Raw genomic sequence first — 20,653 nt, 5'->3', positions numbered from 1 at the left:
TCTCTTATTTCATTCACAATTTTTATTATACAAAGATAAATATTTACATTCATGTATACACATATGGATATAAATATATATGTACAATTCACAGCAAATAGTAATAACATTCCCTGAATAACAAATAATTACAAAATAAAACATGATGATTTTACCTAGAGTCCTCTATACAGTTTCAAGACATAAAAAAAAGCTTCATCTGGAGCCAACTAAATTGCATATATAAATATAACTCTATTCATTAACTGGAATACCAAAAAAAAACACCACTCTACAGCCATAATTATCAGACTAGACCACTTTACAAGATATAACAAATATATCTGCAAATCTGCAACAATGATGAGGAATCAACAGGCCACACAGCAACAAGAAGAGCATTGAACTCAAACCTGACTTTGGACTTTAACCTAGGAAATGCAAACATGTCTGAGATATGAATTTGAGCCAAAGCTTTTCATCTCGTGTTAGACTGGGAATGCCTATACTTCCAGGTCTTATGACTTGACTGTTGCTGACTCGTCCTTTGCTTTCTTAAACTTGTCCGTTTCTGAAAAATGAAATGAGAATTTAGTTAAGCCAAATGCTAGTAATGAGAAAGTATTATATATAATAACTATGAGTAAAATTTTCAAAAGGGGGAAAATTAAGACCGAACATAGTATTAAACTTTAAGCCAATTTACTTGTGTTGGTAAATAATGTGTCCACTGGCTTTAATAATATGGTTGTAAGAGTTATGGCTTTACAAGTGCTTAGTCACGAGGAGTCAATTACAGGTCGTGGTCTCACTTATTTATCCCATTTTATAAAAAAAAAATATCTTCAACTTTATAATATCATCATAATTACGGAATTATTATCAACATAATCAACATTAAATAGAATAAAAAGTTACCTTCACAAAAATTCAAGGAATAGTGTAAACAAATGAGATCAAATAGACCAATAAATCTACTCCTTGGTGATTAAGTGCTTCTGAAGCCATCTATGTTCTAAACAATATACACTCCTAGATTCAAGACATGACCCAATTGTAAAATAAAAAGTAGTTGTTCTCAAGATCAGACTGTTAATGAATTCACTCTTTATTCCTTTTCAGCAACAACATTTTGATAATATTTTCACAAAGAATGTCACCACTTACCACTAGATCCTTCGCCCACTGACCAGGATGAAGTGCCAGCGTGATCCTGCAAAGACACTCGTAAGTATCAAGGGTGTGTTATATACTGTTTGCTACTAGGACACTGCACATTTTTCCAATAAAGGCTCACAAAAGCCATGGGTGACAAAAATACAGCAGCCACTATCAGTAAAAATAAAAAAATTTTTGTTGCCCTCACTTGCTGTGACAGGAAGCAGCACTGGATATGTAACAAAACTGTCCATGTATCTTGTGTGATTGCACACATAATACATGGACAATATTGTTACACATCCAGTTGAAAGAAGGGTACACAGTAGGTATTTTGTTTGCACATTTTTGTTTTAAGAAAAGAACTTCAATATGGTTTTAATTATAATTCACAATGATAAAAACACACACATGCACGCACACAAGGCACAAAGAACAATGTAACTTTCATATTAAGTTGTTCCTCATACGTAACAGGCAGGAATGCACATGCACACACATACATATGTATGTTTGCATGCATGCATGCATGTATGCACATGCACACTATTAAAGTAATTAGAGAGAAGCATTCTACATGGTGAGCCGGAATGCCTCAAAGATCAGTGCTGTCGCCAATTATGTTTACTATTTTCATTGATGATTTAGAGTCAAACATAAGCCCAGGTAATTATTAGAATATGTTTGCAGATGACATGAAGATACAAAAAAGGATGACATCATCTCATGCCAATGCCTCCAAAGTGACGTCGACAACTTATTGACATGGAGCTGTACATGGAAAATGGAAGTCAATACCAATAATTGCCACATAATCAGGTTTGGAGAAAGAAGAAATCGCCCACTATTCCAATTTCAAATTAGGAGATGCAATATTAAACACAGCTGACTTGGAAAAAGGTCTTGGGGTAATCATAAATGGAAACCTAAATCCAAATGTTCACATAAATGAAAAGGTCCACAAACTGATAAGACTGACTGTCAACATAAAGAGGGCATTCGTGTATGTGTATGAAGATATTGTAAAGAAGATCATTATATAGCAATCATAAGACCAAGTCTTGAGTACGGTGTAGTGGTATGGAGTCCAGACTTAAAAACAGATACTGATAAACTGGAAAGAGTTCAAAGAGCGACCACAAGATGGGCACCTACTCTAAGAGATCTGAGTTACGAAGATAGGCTGCAGAAATTAGGACTTACTATCTTGGAAGAAAGAAGAAAAAGAGGGGACATGATTATGCTGCTCAACTGTATTACAGGAAGAGTGAAGATAGATAAAGATGACTTTTTATTTTTGAACACAAGAAAGATAAGAGGTCAAAACAAAAAGTTCAAAGTAAAAAGAAGTGATAAAGATGTAAAAAAATTTAGTTTTCCAAACAAAACTACTGAAGCATGGAACAGTCTCCCATAAAATGTAGTGTGTGCCAAAAATGTAAGTCAATTTAAAAAGTTATACAACAATTTAAATATAGCAGATGGGACCACTTGAGCTTAGCTCTACTCCTGTATTTAAACAACTAGGTAAGAACAACCCCGGTAATAACACACGTACGTACATATACGCATGCACATGCACATGCATGCAGCCACACACACACACCCAAGCATGTGCACACGCACACACACGCAAGAACAAAAAAAAAAAAATCAAATACACACGCATGCACCCACATACACACACCCACGCATGTGCACACATGCATGCATTCATGCACCCACGCATTTCTTATAAAAAATTAATAGCATTTTTTTGACCCACAAAGTAATGCCCTTCTTTTGACCCTCTCCCGAACAGATTGTAACAGTCTACAGAGATTGTGTCTTCAATTCTAAAGCCTTAAGTTACTTGGGTGTTAAAATACCAGGGCAAAAATCTTCAGCATCCTTTGTTTATTTTTCATATAATTTTTTTCCACGGAAATATGTACATATTTCTATTTTTTAATTCTTAAAAAAAGTTACCCATAATATAGGTTAATGGACAATGGATAATGACTCCCGGAAGCTGCTCATGACTGACATAAAGCCAGCCTTTCATCCTTTCAGTACAGCTCTCACACCTTAAGAAATGGACAGAAAAAGGGGATAAAGAGGAGAAGGAAAAGGAAAGGGGGAGAAGAAGAGACCATGCAAAATCAGTTGAGGCAAGGTCTAAAGCCAAGCTAGGGGTAAGCTAATCTCATACATTGGGCCTCAGTCTCCATCTCCTAAGCACACCCACAAAAGCAAGCAACAGAATTGGGGGGTGTTTACCTATAAGTTAGTATATATATGTATATATATATTTTTTTAATGTATTTCATACTTCACATGGAAGAAGAAACATAGTGCTCCCATTATATTTTGTAGAAAGAAAGAAATACATTTTATTGATTAAAAAAAAGTGGGTATATATTACCCCACAACAGTGAGTGTTACATACCACGATACTATTCTCGGGTTAATAATTGTCTTTTGCAAATTATTCTCGATTGCAAAACTTCCCAGAGCAGTCAACTTCAGATACATGGTCACTCTCAATAAAATAATGATAGTTCTAAAAACTAATAAATGAAAAATACATATATATGCCATACACTCACCTTAATATGCAATCCAATTTTCTGCAGATTACTACGGAACTCATCACAGTAATTAAGAAGAGGCGCTCGCTCTTGCCTCCGTAATTTCTTTTCTGCTGTTGTTAACACAGCCTAAGAGAAAGAAAAATGATCATAACTTAAATTTTGCTCGTAATCAAGAAGCAAAATCATCCTAAGTATTAATGTTTAATGTTTATTAATTGAAGCAAATAAATGTCCCAGACATCTAAGGTCATATAGCACTATGGTAAAGTATTGTGTCAAAATGGGTAAAGAGACGTTAATGATTAGGATAAAATGTGTTAGATGTCAAAGATTAGAGAGGGTTATGGGATAGTATGGTAGTGAAAAGGAAAAAGTGGGGAGCAAGTGAAGTAGAGCAGAGATTAGTGGAAAGGGGAGGGTTAAGGGGGTAGGGCAACTGAGTGAATTGCAGTGTATCAGTCACTGGGGAAGGAATAGGGGATTGTTCAAGGAAAACAGAGGTGGCTGTTGGAGAGGTAGGAGGAGAAGCATTCAGGGGATGAGAAAAGGGAACTTGGGAAGGTGGTGATGTATCAGGAAGAAAGTCTGGAGGGGAAGGGTCAGGAAAAGGACATCGTTACGACAGAAGGGATTCCTGTGAGCATTCAGGTGGGAGTGGTATAGAGGATGGGGTATGTTGGGAAGGTATATGAGGAAGGGGGTTGGGGGGAACTTGAGGAGGAGGAGGATGGATATCGGCAAATGCTTTAAATGTAGGAGGAGTAGGAACAAAGGGATTGGAGGGTGGATGAGGGAGCGGAATGTTCCCTTGGGTCATGTTTGGGAAGTTTTGGATGTCTTTAAGAGTTTCTGGAGGGGAGTTGGGTGTAGAGGACTGAGAAACAAAGGTTTTCTTGTGAGGAGAAGAGGGGATAGATATCTGAGGACCAGAAGAAGAAGAAGGTGTAGGAGAGGATGTGGTAGGAGAGGGTGGAGAGGAACATTTAGGTTGTCTTGCACAACAAGTAAAATGAGGAGGAGGGGTAGGTATTGGGTAAGTGGTAGAGATTGAAGTATTTGGATTTGGTCTGGAAAAGGAATTTCACTGGGGCATTGGGCAAGTAGAGGTAGGATGGTCCAGGGTATAGGGAAAAGATACTGAGAGAGATGCAGAAACATATTATGAAGAGAGGGGGGGGGAGCAGAGCAAAGGAGTGTTTTGGAATAAGCTGAGAGAGAAAAACCTTGTCATCGCGCTTCATGTCACGTGCCTGTGCAGGGCAATTTGAACGGTCATGACCAAGTTGGGCACATAGAGGGCAGTGGGCTGTGGAGCAAAAGTGTTTGGCTGGGTAGCCAAAATGCCAACATTTCTAATATTAATGAGGAAGGGGTCAATATGGTAGGACAATCCTTTCATCCTTTCATCCTTTTAGCACGGCTCTCATACCTTAAGAATGGGACAGAAGAAAGGGATGAAGAAGAGGAGGAAAGGGGGAGAAGAAAAGACCTAGTAAAATTAGTTGAGGTGAGGGCTGAGGCCCAAGGTTTGGCTGATCCCCCACTTTCAGCCTCAGTCTCCATCTCCTAAGCTCCCCCCCATGACAGCAACGAGCTAGGTATTGGGAGGTTCATAAGTATTAACCTGTTGGATCCGGTGTGTCATGGAAATCACAGTGATGAAAATAAAGGCAGCGGGTTACGTAGGTAGCCAATGTCCCGGGTGTGTGGCGCATAGGCCGGCATGCGCGAACACTCATGAGCTGTGACAAGACTGCAAAGTTAGCTTTTTTGCTACTTTCCAATGTCCATATTTGTCTTTTGATTTGATGGCAATAACACACTGTATGACACTGATTACAAAAACATTACAAACTTTCCCTGGCTAATCTACTGGCATGACCAATCGAGGAGAGTGCATACATTTTACTATCTTCAGTCAACAAGTTGCTACTTCTCTACTGAGAATCATAATGAAAGCAATGACATACTACACTGTTCCAGAGGGTTATTACCTTATAGCATATCTTGTTTCTTAGATTTAAATAAGTAGTTTACGAGTTGAGTCTAATTTGAGTGAAAATACAAAATAACCTGCTGCTTCTATATGGAGAAAGAATGAAACCCACCGAACAATGCAGAGTTACAGGTAAATAGTAATTTAAAAGGACATCTTTTTCATATATATTGTACATAAATATTGCCTAGATTATGGAAATGATTATACAAAATTTCTGACAGTAAAATACATTGAAATGCTCAAAAGGGCAACATCATTAAAAAAAAAAATTTCTTTGTGCTACCTTTCCATTCACTCTAAAAAACAACTTATGGTTTGCAAGAATTTGTTATTCGTTTGTACAAGAATAGGCACTGTATGTTTGTATAAATCAGTCATAACAGCCATATCCGCGCTATCAGCCTGTCCCTCTGGACACAAACGGCAATATATCCTAGGCAAAAAAATCTTGTAGTTACTCGGGCACAATAACTAGAGCACCACTTTAGCCCCAAATTATATGAAAAAATTCCTATGACCCTTTTTTCAAATAGTGGTAGATCCTTGGGAAGGAGATAAAGTGGGCCAGGAAGGGTACCACCTGCTTACCAATTCTAATCAACAGGCTCAAAATGTTAAAAAGTAAATGACAGTTACTGAAACTGGAATCTAGTGGTAACCTGCAAGGGATTTTGCTAACATTGTCCACAGGTCTTCCATGTCCGACCACCCTAAAATTTTTAAAGAACTATACCCTTAGACCTCACCCTCTTCATTTCCTTCCCCCACCCCCATTATCTCATCAACATCTACCCGTAACTTCTAAACCATATTTCTCAGACTAACCTTTGCTGAATTCTCATCCTGAAGCAGAGCATAGCTTCGTACTTGATGTCTCAGCGAGACGACAGAATTCATTACACCTGCTAACCGTCCCCCTGACTCTAGGGAAAGACTGGCGGCATCATGCTGAAAAAAATAAATAAACCCAATTCCTTCAAGCCAATGAAAATTCTTTTAGGTGCATTATATAAGTAATGAGATTTCAAACATGTTCCTTTCCAAAACAAAACAGCATTCCTGGGTTTTCTCAAACAGTTGGCCGACACAAAATTCAAATTGAAAATGCTCATTCTTTCCCTAAATCAAGTTTGTTATATTTTTGCATGAAAAAAGTAATGCTATAATTCTGAGCCAAATAAATCCTTTCCTGATCTGTAACTTTCTTAACTTACCACACTTGGGAAGGTAATGCTAAAGACATCCTCCATTAGGTAGTGAATGTAGCTACAGATCGAGACCATGGTTCCTGCACTCCTGGCTATGCTCATACTCTGCAAAATGTAGTGGCAGTATTGAATATCCTCATTCCACGGAATGTGTCTCCTTGGTTAAAAGGAGTCTTCTCTAACAATCTTTATCATGTAATAAACCATTTTACGAGGTAAACTTTTTTTTGTCAGATTAAATGGCAAAGGAAAAACAGGAAGAGAGAAGAGCAACACTGACTGACTGACAGACAGAAATGGAAAAGTTGACTGACAATCACTTACGTGTTCATACAGAAAGAAACAAACATACACAAATACATACAAAGGTACGTTCTCTCTGATTATCAGCTTCTAACTCCATGTCTCAATGACAGATTTGGTGTTCACTTTTTTATACACAAATATGAATAACAAATGACCTCTTTAAAGACAACAATCACTTGTAAGAACTCCGCACTACCTGAGGCTTTGTTTGCAGTTCCTTATTTCCCAGAGCAATGAGTTCTAGGACAGCATCAAAGGCTCTCACTGTATCCATATCGTCTGCTAAAGACTTCTTAACCTTTGCTCTTGTTTCTGCTAATTTCTGTGAAAAAAAAATTTGCAATTACAATAAATGTCATCAAAAATTTTACTGGACATCAATCTAAAATTCTTAATAGTCTTCACAAATATAGTGACATTCCATGCAGCACTTTCTTTTTTCTCTCTTTCATGAAAAAAAAAAATATATGAACAAAGAAAAGAACGTTTGATTTTCTTTCTTTCTTCCTTAATGCAAAAGAGGTTGGACAGCGATAACACAAAGGGTGAAATTAACTGACTATTCTAAAAACAACTCTTAAGTTTAAGATCTCCAATAGGTAAAAATAAAAGAGTAAAGAGATGAAATCGCTAAAGTCAAGTCCCTTTATGGTTCAATATACATATTTCCATTTCTTATCCATAAAAAAATAATACTTGGGACTGTGACATGATTATTCTAAAATTTATAGGCTATACTATTGTACTTTTCTTGAGCTATAGCTTTTAAAATACTAATTAAATATACAAACTTTCAACATGAATGAATCTATAAAAACACGAATACATGTCATAAAGGCGAGGTTAGATCGGGAAAGCAGTATTCAGCCACAGATACTGAGCACTTGATACAATCTGACCGACATTTCCATAGAATTTAAAAAGTGTGTGAGTGAATTTAACCTCCCTTCCTAGTGTACGCTTTGTACGCTCATGAAAATGTTGAAAATTTCGAACCACCCCTTATAAAAAAAAAAATGAATCCAACATTTTTGAACAACTAAACCTCTGCTGAACCCCACACAGTATATCATATACAATAATAAGAAATAATCTTTTTTTCATGATATGAAAAGCATTCAGATATATTCTTTTTCTAAGTTACCCCAGACCTAAGTCAACTCGACATGTCACTGAAATTACTATACCCTATTCTGTCTCTTGGTCTTTTATGAAGGTGCTTACAGTTAATCAGCCTGAATTTTACAGTACACAGACTGTAAAATATATATTGTATTGTTCAAAAGTTTATATATTGCAATCTATAACTTTCTATGCACTTTTAGTTAAATTAATCTATTTCCATAAGGTAACACTCTCGTCCAATGACCTGGATAGGGACAAAAATAAATGAATAAATAAATTAAATCAAATAAGATAAATAATAAATAAAAACAAGTAAATGAATAAATAAAATATAAAATAAATTAGAATAAAAATAAATAAATATATAAAAAATAAAAACTTAAAAATCAAAAAGATTTCATACCTTTTTAAGCCCTACTTCATCAAGAGGTCCGCATTTGAGCTGCCCGTTAATATAGGCATAGGCGTCTTGAAGGAATGCTCGTATCCTACGAAGATGAGCGTTAGCCTGGGCCATTGAAGTTGGTGTGTAGTCGACCTCTATGAGAAGATATTAGGTGACAATTGTTAGTCATAATTATAAAAACATGTTTAAAGATTATTTTCTTGCATGTTATCTTCACCTTTTTCTTTAATCTCTTAAGCAGCATTACTTTTGATATCCTTATAAATTTCCTGCATCTTGCTAATGCATAAAAACAAAAAACAAAACAGCACACATATGCCCACACACCCACACACACCACACACACACACAAATGCCACTCACACATGGACACACATACACATGGAGACACACACACATGGACACACACACATGGAGAGACATGCACACACACACACACACACACACACACACACACACACACACACACACACACACACACACACACACACACACACACACGCACACACACACACACACACATGAACACACACACACACACACACACACATGAACACACACACACACACACACACACACACACACACACACATACACACACACACACACACACACACACACACACACATGAACACACACACACACACACACATATGGACATACACACACGCCACACACATATGGACATACACACACGCCACACACACATGGACATACACACACACCACATACACATGGACACACACACACACAAATATACAAATACCTACATCCACTGCACATACATAACAGTTGCCCGGTATAATCTTAAACAAACACAAAGCTGTCACTTCTACTGTCCAGGCAACAGTAACTCATACCTATCCACAAAATAACTGATACTTACTATTACGGTAGTGTGACAGTAGGCAGAAGAGTCTGAACGAGTTGACAGAATGCTGTTCGAGTAATTCACTAACACTTATAGTGTTATAAAGAGACTTGGACATTTTCTCTGCCCCTTTAGTGTGCAAATGACCTGAAAATGGCAAATTCAGTACCTGTTATTATGTCTGAGCAGAATTTCAAAACCTTTACACACCTAATTTTGGAAGGAAATTATAATTTTCCTTTATGTTTCAATTTCTTGTGAAATTCTGACACCAGCTCACTTGATGCAAGACATAAATATATCCTTCAATAGCAGAGAAATTTCCAATTTTAGTGGTTCTTTATACCTATCATTATGATTTTATGAAATGTATCCTTTGCAACTTTCAGCATGGCTATTCCTTACCTGCATGTATCCAATAGTTACACCACTGATCACAGGTGTGGTATGCACAGCACTGGGCTTCCTCATTTTCGTGGTGAGGAAAAAGCAGGTCGATACCACCAGAATGGAGGTCTATTTGTGAGCCAAGGATATGACTGCAAAAATAAAAAAAGGGGGGGGGAATCACTATTCAATATACTTAGATACATGTAGCTGTCTAAAAGTCATGAAAGACTTTATGCACACATATATAAGAACCAGTTGTATAAAGATTCAGAATGCAAAACAGGTTTTCCCAAAACATGGTATTCCGTTTTACCTCGCCATTGCTGAACATTCAATGTGCCACCCTGGTCTGCCATGACCCCAAGGGGAGTCCCAAAAAGGCTCTCCTGGTTTGACACCTTTCCACAGGGCAAAATCACGTGCATTTTTCTTCAGGCTGTCTTTTGGAAGATCTGTTATTTTTGGAAGTGGCACCATTTTTCCATACTTGCCATAAGCTACTGTATCAAAGTATACTGAACCTGTGGGTGGTACAAATATACTGTACAAATGGTAAACACGGTACAAATGTGTAGAGGGATGAAAGGCTTTTTTCAGCAATTATCACAACCGCTCTTCTCAAATTCACTTTCATATATCAAGAAGCGACTATCACTACACCCAAGAATTTTTTTATAAAGATACATCCACATGTGAAAAACGTAATATACACACTTCTCTAAAAGTTAGAAAGTTAGCAATGCCTACACTCACCATCACTTACACTATAAGCAAGTTTCTTCTCTATGACTTTCTCAATAAAGCTAATAATGTGCGGTATATGTTCCGTTACTCTTGGTGCTACGGTGGGCCTCATGACTCTTAGCTTATCCATATCAGTGAAAAACTCTTCCTCGTAGTATTTGGTGATACCTCTGAAGTCCACACCTAGCTACAGAGAGCAAACAGAGAATGGGTTAATTGAGGAACATGCATGGGTATTTGCTGTCTCCTAAAATATCTTCTGATAAAGACTGGGCACATCATTAATCTACTGAGACCACTTAGAATGCTGCAAGCTTAGAGTTAAAAAAGTGAAACAGAGAATGGTTTGAACATACAATAAAAGATATAGTAATAGTAATAATTTGTATCTTTTGGTAAATCTCAAAATTCCCATACATCAGGGTGTAACTCAACTATTACATAATCAATACCAAAGCTTTCGAACTCAAAAAGAGTGTATCAAGAAATTTACATGAACTATCAGTGCTATCGAGTACAACAGTGTAAAATGCACTTGGTTCATTGCGTTATTTACATTTACCAAAGGCACAATAGGTCTAGAAAAGTGATAAAGGCAGATAATGTAAACTCAAGCATTATCTTTACATGGAAAAAAATTCCTTTAACCCTGAATTTTCATGTAGTGTATAGAAGACTTTCTCACAAAAAATTATAACGACAGTGTAAACAACTCATCATGCATTGAGTACTGAGTTGTATCAATATATAAACATACATTAAAAGACAGCAATATTTTGTATCTTTTGGTAATTCTCAAAATTCCAATACAACAGGGTGTAACTTTACTATTGCATAGTCAATATCAAAGCTTTACAACTCAAAAAAAATGAATCATGATATTTACATGAACTATCAGTGCTATCAAGTACCTGTGTGTAAAATGTACTTGGTTTATTACATGATTTACATTTACCAAAGATGCAATAATTCTAGAAAAGTGATAAAGGCAGACAGCATCAACTCAAGCATGTCATAGGAAGTGCATTATCTTTATAAGGAATACAAATTCCTTTAACTCTGAATTTTCGTATAGTGTACTGAAGACTTTCTCACAAATAATCATAAAGACATGTAAACAACTTATCATGTACTGAGTACCGAGTCACTATTTGTGGAAAAATTAAAAGAGCTTAACACTTACATCCTGGGCCCGTCTGATTATTTTGTCATCAATGTCTGTTACCCCGAGGAGCATCACAACATTAAGGTCAAACATCTTCGTCAAAATTCTCCTTATGATGTCAAATTTCACATATGCCCTGTAAAAAAAATTTTTGGAAAGATTAGTCAGAAAACCAAATGAGGTCTAAAAGAGCATGTTTATCATCAACATTAATATTACTTTTTTTTTTCCTGCTAAATTGGTTTTCACTGAATACTTGACCCAATTATGCTGGGATGGCAAAAATATAAACAATATCCACTGTGATTTTTTGTTTATCAAATGTGTTTACAGCTCCATGTGTGCTTAATCACTAACAAATCAAATACTAGTCCTACCTAACTTGCAGCTAGCCCCTGACCATCACCTGGCTTCTGACTGGTCACTAAAAATAGTACAGTGAGATCATGTTGTAAACATTGCTGCCCATTGTTTTTTCGTGAACCGTTGCTTTTGAGTTGGACTTTGAAGCATGCTCATCATTATTTAGGCTATGGTTGTGACAGCCAATGTACAGCTACACAAAAATCTATCATAAGGAGGGGTGTCAAAACATTCAATATCGAACAGAACCTTATGTTACGGAAGGGTTGGTACTCTGGATTTTGAATTTGCCTCATTCTAATTCATGTCTCGAATAGTCATTCCAGAATTCATATGGATTCACTGGGAGATAAGCCACACATACCCATAAGTAGTTGGAAAATCAGGGAAACCAAAAGTTTTGTAGGGTTAACAACTATATTTCGAAAAGTAGCATTGCTGGTCTCAGAATGTGGACATGAAATGTACATGACTGTATATAGTTCTTGGGAGGCCTCAGCACATGTAGCATAATGCATGGTGCAGGGCCAGGGGTACAAGTAGACCACACCTATGACTATCAAGGTGCTGAGATCTCCACCACTGGCACTGGCACCAGGCATTCCCAGGATCAGGGAGCATTAGGCCTCTAGCCCTACTTGGCTTAGGTTTACAGTAGTTTCTAGATACAGCATAGGCCTATGATGGAAGGAAACTGGAGCCACAAGAAATATTTTCAGGGAGGGGGGGAACAAAGATTTGGCCCATTTCTATGTGATCATGGGGTTAGTTCTCCCCCCCCCCCTCTTGCAGAATCACTGGAGTGTCCCTCCAGGGCCATAGAATGAAAGGGACTCAAGCCCCCCCTTCAGTCATAAAGCTAGGTACGGTGCCCCAGGAAAGAGATATAGCCCTGCCTTCTCTAGGCCTAGGCCTAGGCTACATATGGAAAATACATAGGACAGTTGGGCTGCACACATCTGAGAAGTGGAACTAGCCAGGGGAAATGGGCAGATGCCTGAATTTCAGCTGATGCACCCCTATGTTTTGCACATGATCTTTGCGTAAATTTTACAGTGACCAATCAGAAGCTAGTTAACAGTCAGGGGATAGCCGCAAATGTCCTACCTGTCCTACATGCCTGTTTCTCTTTTTCCTTGACTTATAGAAAGATTTGTTTTGAATTTCTCAGTGCTATTAGTATTGTTAATAGTAGTATTATAATCATGATGTCAATCATAATCATAACAACATCAATATCAATAGAAAAAAAAAAAAATAATAATAATAATAAAATAAAAAAGAAGAGGAAAGAAGAAACAGGTAAGGCCAGGCAGACCTACTAATTGGCCATCTATGTGCAAACAAAATTCACAAAAGAAAACTGCAGTGGAAAGTACATTTTTTCAAGCAACAATGGCTGAATATAGAATATAACATTCTTACTCACAAGGCATGACCAATATGTGCCGAATCATACACAGTTGGGCCGCAAGAATACCACGTTAGGAGACCTGGCTGCAGAGTCTTTAATGGGACCTGAGAAGGGAGGCAGGAATCAGTCTCACAAATCAAATACAGTACCTTACAATTATATTCTCAAAATCTTGTTCTAAATCACTATGATACAAAATACCATCAAAATACTACTAAAATTAAAAAAAACTGTGGAAATGGGGATTTACATCTGCAACAGTTTAACCAAAGTCAAACTTTCAGAGCTAAGCACATATATATACTTTATTTACCTTTTCTTTAACTGCACTATTGTAAATGGTTATTCCTGTATCGTAGCCTTCTGGCAGTATCCATCCTTTACTTGAAAACCATCGTTTACCTGGAATATTAAAAAATATAGTGAAATTGTGGAAGTCTGCATAAGAGAAGGAGAAGGAGAAGGAGAAGAAGGAGCAGAAGGAGAAGAAGGAGAAGAAGGAAAAGGAGGAGGAGGAGGAGGAGGAGGAGGAGGAGGAGGAGGAGGAGGAGGAGGAGGAGGAGGAGGAGGAGGAGGAGGAGGAGGAGAAGAAGAAGAAGAAGAAGAAGAAGAAGAAGAAGAAGAAGAAGAAGAAGAAGAAGAAGAAGAAGAAGAAGAAGAAGAAGAAGAAGTAGAAGAAGAAGAGGAGGAGGAGGAGGAGGAAGAGGAGGAAAAAATACAGACCATTCCTTAGTAGCATAAAATCAGAAACAATGCTCAGTAAATTATACAAGAATGCATGTAATGTTCATACAAGTGATGGTATGTGTGTGGCGCAAAGTACAAATGGGAATGAATCAAGGTTTGGTGAATAGAATGTAAGTACACTTTGGACCTATCACAAAAGGTCAATTTTTTGTTTATTTTGTGCATTCTACAATCTTTTCTTGTCTTGTACTTCCTATCACAGGAGCATGCACACTTCAGTCTGTAAATGTATTTATAAACAACAGGAATATTGCTCACAAAACTTTCGAAGAAGCTTCCAGGCTTGTTTCGCAACATTTTTTATCTATATCACTTAACAAATTTTGAAGAATAGAGATTTTCCTTGTCTGAAAAAAAGCCGAATTAGGGTAAATAAGGCTTAGGTCTGCTTCACCCAATTCCTTAGATGGTGTGCATAGGCCAGGCCAGAAAGGTAATAAAAACTTTATTATACTCTTTATAATCATTTGAAATTCCTGGATTTGTCCTGTTGTTACTAATTACATTTTATGAGAGCAATAAAACTTTCAATAGAATTTTTGTAATGTTAACATCAAAGTTCTCCATTTTATTTTTGTAATAAATAAAGATTAAATAGCTCTATGAACACTTTCATGGACATTCACTAATCTGTACAAATTTGTTGAGAGTAAATGATAGTTATGTAGAATGTACAACATGCACACTAATTTCCTCAAATGACAGGCCTTACAAGTGTATGTGGGATGAAAAAAGGTAGGCATACTATACTTGGACAAGTCATGGATAAAACATTTGCTACAAATAACGTCTTTGCATTATAAGTAAATCTTACCTAACATGAATGGACAAACAACATTTGCCTGATGAACTCCGCGAGATATGGCTAGTCGTCCATGAGATCTGAAGACAGGAACATGACGCAAGACCAAACATCCCATGCATCTTGTGGCTGCCATCGCTGTAGAGTAAGACTAAATTATTAATAAATAGTAATTAATAGTTACATAATTAAATATGAACTTTAAAAAAAAAAACTTCATCAGACACAAGAATATAATAGTTTTGAATTTTCCTTTTTACCCTGGCTAGCAATATGTGGTGAGAAGTAGGTGTATGTATGTGTATGTGTATGCATGTATAGCTGTCTTTTCTGCCAGTTACAGTCTACGCAACACCTCTTGCACTACAGGAATTGAGTAGGTGGAAAGCATTTATCAAGTTTCCAGATACATTTCCTCTATCTTGGTTATTTCACTGCATATTCATATTCATATTGGGTATTTATAACACAGTGCAACCCATCATACAATATCAAAAGATATCTATATCATATTCCAAAATACTGTGTACCAGTTGAAAAAAAACATCCAAAACAGCAAGCCATCAATCACGACAATTCCCATCAAGTTACTGGAGTGGGCAGAGACTATCAGTGCATTATGGCAATAGATTTGCATCTGCCATGGGCTGGTGTCAATCATCTCTTTAAGGAGCTTTTGGGTGTAGGTGTCAGAGCCCACAGGTATGGCTGAGTGCTGAAGATCGACAGGGAGAGCCGGGGCGGTTCCCCTGACGGCTGAGGCCTGGGTAGGCCTAGTTGCTTACTGCTGTGTCTTGCTCAGGTAAAGGTTCGTGAGTGCTGAACTCGGCCCGGGAGCTGGAGCTTAAGTGGAGCTGAGCTGTGCCAGCTACCCAGGAACGAGGGGAGCCTGCAGTCCAATGGGCAAGCTGTGAGGTGTCCGGTGTCAACCAATCAGGTCTCGGTATGTGTCTTCGAGAAGCTGCTGATGGTGAGGGCGAGAGGACAGGCTGTGGACCTGGACCCAACCTGGGGGAAGTATGCCGCGCTGCAGGTTGTGGGGGTCGGCTACAGTATCTCACCTCGGATCAGGAGACAGGTTTTGGATGTAGTGCGATACCCAAATGAACTATCATATGACATATGAGTGTGTGTGTGTGTTTTCATCCTTATACTTTGGTTTATATACTGGATCACAGAGATTGTCCTCATTGCTACATTCACTTCTCTAAGCTTCGACTATGTAACCACATAATGACTATATAAGGAGCTAAAGGAGTAGTTGCAACATATCTTTTCTACCCCAAAATTTGTACAAACTATTATAATCTTTATTTTTCCCTTATCCCTTTGCATATAGACAGTATGAAATCATGCAATGTCACAGATGTATCTCAAAATGACCTACTGCGCACCATCAGCTCGTCTTTCTCTGATAGCAGCAATACTATTTGTTTGGCATCACATTAGGATAGAGCACCTAGAGTGAAGGGAAACATTCATTTTTTAAAACTTTAGTTATAAGCTACAGCTACAAGTTATCAGGTGCTAAAAATTGCGCTTGAAATACCAAACAGGCCTATAAAAAAACAGAAAATACTAATGCAGAACAACAACCCTACATTCATGGCCATTATCCATATTTACTTATACCTCAATTATTGGGTTAAAAATGAGCAAAAGAAGGGTATTTTAAGGTATAGCATACAATATTTCAAAATACGTCCTAAATGAGTTATAAATACTAACAGTATCATTGAATGTTATACAGTAAGATTGCAGAGACATTCTTTCAGAGCAGGAAAACATATGCAAGATTGATAAGCAACATACAGGAGAACACAGACCTACCAAAAAAGAGAAAAATGTCCAAATTCTAATGCGCTATAATGATTCACCATCTCCATTTCAACCCACAGAAGTGTCATTCACCTTTCACATTATGAAATATATAATGTAACTTTATGATAATGCAAAAAAATTGTACCCAGATAGTCATTCCTTATCTTATCATTAATTGTGCAGTTGTCTCTGTTCCCTTATGAGACGGAACTCTTCTGAAATCTTATAAAGCTTGTTCATTCAAGAGAAAATAAAATAAAAATCTCTTCTTTGCAAAGTATAAAAGAAAATAAAGCAATATTTCTTTCTATAATATTATGGGCACATCTTAAACTCTCTACTTTCTTCACACAACCAACCCCAAATGATGTCAATTACTTATTAATAACCACAATGTCAAGTCCTTTTTCAATCACTACCAGCCATTTCTATACGGCAAAACACAATTTCTTAAAATACAGATTCTAAATCAATATTCCTTTTTGTGAGCAGTTTGTGTGGTTACATTTAGCCCATGTGCCAAGTTAAACTATTTTATCTATACTAAAAAGGAGCTTTCATTTCATAGCATACATTTTATTATATGGAGTGACCTTGTTTGCACAAATTTTAGTATCCAATTGCAAGAGCATATCTCAAGAAACAAGAAGTATAGATTAGAAGAGATATAAAAGTATTGTATGTATAAGTAAACTCTCAACAAGTCCCAAATTAGTGGATTTTCAAAATAACAAAGCTTTTGGCATATAAAGTAAAAATGATGTCTCTACTGTCCATGCAATGTTGTTTGGAGTATCATTATGGAAAAAAAACAATAAAAGGAAAATATCTTCATTAATTACTATAAGTCTGTAGTAGTAGAATCAAACTAAAAAATGGAGTGTCAGTCATGTAAATTAATGATAGATCTAAATCATTGTCTAATCCATGAAAGTCTAATACCAAATTAGTGAGATTCAATCCTTAATTTATAATAATTACTGCATTTGCTACCACATTACACACATTCTATCAAAGATGAAAGCATCCTGGGTACAATATACCTTGAGTAGGCTGAATACTGAAAAAAATATGTTGCTATACGCTATAGGCTACTGACCACAGATATTTAGTTTGTACTGCAAATATCTTTAGTAACACACCACAATTTACATCAAAGTAAAATTAAATTAACTATAGATGAGTTCCTGAAAGCCAAAAATTACCAAGGAAGCTCAAAACATAGCCTATATATATGTGTGTATTTTCATATATCATTTCCCTTTGCATCTACTAAGCTTAGCACATCATTTCTTAAAAATGCTAAAGACATCATAAATGAATTTCAAACAATATTTAGACCAGCACTGAGCAGACAACAATCAGAGCAGATATACAGCAGTTTTAAATTTTAAAGTCTTTATAGTAAAACAGAAGAGCTCAATCTGGAATCAAATCTATTCAATCTTTGTTTTGTTAGGTGACGATAATTAACCACTTCCCGCCAGGTGGCATGTACACACATTCCATAGCTGTCGTGGACCACTCACGCACCATAAGCTCATTGGACAGAGCTTGTCTTTTTCTGATAGTAGTGGCATCATTTCTATAGTGAAACTTTTGGGCAATAGCACCTAAAGTGAAGATAGTCCTTCCAATATATTTATTTATTTTTAAATTTTTTTATTATCATTATTTTTTTAATGATATCAACATATTTAGGTGTGTAATGTTGCTGCAAACTACTGAATGAGATGGGCGCAATCTGGAGAAACTGTCAATCTGTGCCAACAATCCTGCATTAATGGCTACTAGCCAATTTTTTTTACCCCGTGTTAATGGGTTAAAGCTACCAAATGTAATTTCTACCAACAATCTGAGCAGGTGTTGTAGACAGCATTCACATTTAATATCAAGGGATTGCATAAATCATACTTATGTCATAGATGTTCCCCAAATAAATGTTAAAATAATTATAACAACAAATGTAAAACTGAATATGCTAAAAAACAAAAAATATAAAATGCCTACGTAAATCCAAGATGATCCTCAGCAATTAGAATGACTTTCTTTTATCTAGCTTCTTTTCAAACATTCTTACAGGTTTTAAACTCCATTTATCTACAGTCTAAATCAAGGAACTACAAAGAGGAAATAAAACAAAAACATAATTTCAAACTAATTGAATTCAAAAACAACACAAATGAAATGGAATAATTGCCATCTTAGAGTAATATCCTCAGTACTTCCCAGCTTACTGGTATCAACTGAAACCGCATATTTGACAATGCCACTAATGGATCATTTGGGAGGATAAAAGTCCCTGAATCTGTAAGTTTATACTGAGAGGGTGTTTGCCACCTTCAGATGCACTTCAGGAGGTTTTTCTTCAATTAGCACTTCCGGCAGAAATTCCAACATAATACTTCTGCAAAAATATTTATTCATATTAGTCGTATTCACATGCTCTGTAAACCTACTTTAAGTTCATTATCCTTAAAACCAACAATATCAGTTATGATGGACAGCTTATACGTATTCTTCATCTAATAGCAGGGTGATATAATGCACACTTGGGAAAATAAAACCAACAGAACTTGATAAAATACACAGACAACAGCTCCACAATGATCCTGACTGCAACCTTAAACATTAAGATCACTTGGTCCTGCTTCATCTTGCCTTTTGGAAGTTATAGATACAGTTGATAGGTCTATTCATCTTGCTTGATATTACCACAATTAATCATTTTTAAAAGCATATCTTTTAACCTTGTAATTTCCCTGGAGTACTTTGCATCTTCCTCAGATCAGGATAATATCATTGGTATTATTGGAAAAAGGCGTCACCAAAGAATCAATCCATACTAACCTAAGAGCCTTGGAAGATATATAATTAATGATCACTTTTCATTAAATAAACTTATCTCGCATAAGAATAATAACAAAGTTATTTAATTATCAAAATAAATAAAAATAATATTAAAAGGAGGTGAGATTCACATGACAGCTGTGGGAATACTGTCCAAATTCTCCACTGTGAATGTGGGGGTTCTCTCGTACCCGTTCTGTTCCTGTTATCTCACCTGTGATGTCCTGGCCTGTGTCACAATATCATTGGCCAATTGTTTGGCGGTTAATTTAATAGCCAATGGGGAAACATGGCACAAGAAAACTATCAATGAATGAACATTAACTAAAATAGAAGCTATGAAATTCAATTTTCAAATTAGTTTTGCCATGGCCTATGTGTGGAGGGTGTCGCATTAAACCATACTAGGTTATTAAAAATCATTTAGAAAATGAAGAGGCTAGCCTGAAATTATTGCGTGATCACAGAGTACTACCCACTCAAGTGCTCTGCAAACTGTGCAATTTACCCTGAATGATTAAAAAGTGGTCAGTGGTTCTGCAGCCATTGGCAGAAAACCAAAACGAATCGGCGGAAGTAGTGCTCCTACTCTGTCAGTGGCTACAAAGGAACATTTCTTGCAGCTGCCCACCCCCCCCAGAGGAGGGTTGCAGGGGGCATTCTTTGCATAAGACAATGTAGTGACTTAATCGGTACTATGATTACAGTAGAGATCGAGAATTCCACACTGCA

The 20,653-nt window shown here is 36.7% G+C and overlaps 1 protein-coding gene across 2 annotated transcripts in view; it reads right to left on the bottom strand.

Moving 5' to 3' along the window:
- Window positions 1-7: 7 nt before the first annotated feature.
- Window positions 8-20,653, bottom strand: part of CysRS-m (cysteine--tRNA ligase-like protein, mitochondrial) — a 21,429-nt gene continuing 783 nt past the window's right edge. The window contains exons 1-16 of one of the 2 annotated variants that reach the window (XM_027364875.2): window positions 17,081-17,221; window positions 15,263-15,388; window positions 14,015-14,103; window positions 13,717-13,805; window positions 11,943-12,060; window positions 10,769-10,946; window positions 10,329-10,536; window positions 10,031-10,164; window positions 9,641-9,772; window positions 8,752-8,888; window positions 7,420-7,545; window positions 6,924-7,022; window positions 6,535-6,657; window positions 3,726-3,836; window positions 1,147-1,192; window positions 8-550 (exon numbers count right to left, since the gene is read on the bottom strand). In XM_027364875.2, the coding sequence (XP_027220676.2) occupies window positions 498-550; window positions 1,147-1,192; window positions 3,726-3,836; window positions 6,535-6,657; window positions 6,924-7,022; window positions 7,420-7,545; window positions 8,752-8,888; window positions 9,641-9,772; window positions 10,031-10,164; window positions 10,329-10,536; window positions 10,769-10,946; window positions 11,943-12,060; window positions 13,717-13,805; window positions 14,015-14,103; window positions 15,263-15,386 (1,767 nt within the window). In that variant the 5' untranslated portion in view covers window positions 15,387-15,388; window positions 17,081-17,221 and the 3' untranslated portion in view covers window positions 8-497. Of the gene's footprint in view, window positions 551-1,146; window positions 1,193-3,725; window positions 3,837-6,534; window positions 6,658-6,923; window positions 7,023-7,419; window positions 7,546-8,751; window positions 8,889-9,640; window positions 9,773-10,030; window positions 10,165-10,328; window positions 10,537-10,768; window positions 10,947-11,942; window positions 12,061-13,716; window positions 13,806-14,014; window positions 14,104-15,262; window positions 15,389-17,080; window positions 17,222-20,653 lie in introns of those variants that run through there. The other variant, XM_027364876.2, reaches the window with a different exon arrangement.

The sequence above is a fragment of the Penaeus vannamei genome, chromosome 2 (genome assembly GCF_042767895.1).
Source record: "Penaeus vannamei isolate JL-2024 chromosome 2, ASM4276789v1, whole genome shotgun sequence".
Lineage (NCBI taxonomy): Eukaryota > Metazoa > Arthropoda > Malacostraca > Decapoda > Penaeidae > Penaeus > Penaeus vannamei.
Note: the sequence above shows the minus strand (reverse complement) of the source record. Positions and strands in the feature narration are given on the sequence as shown.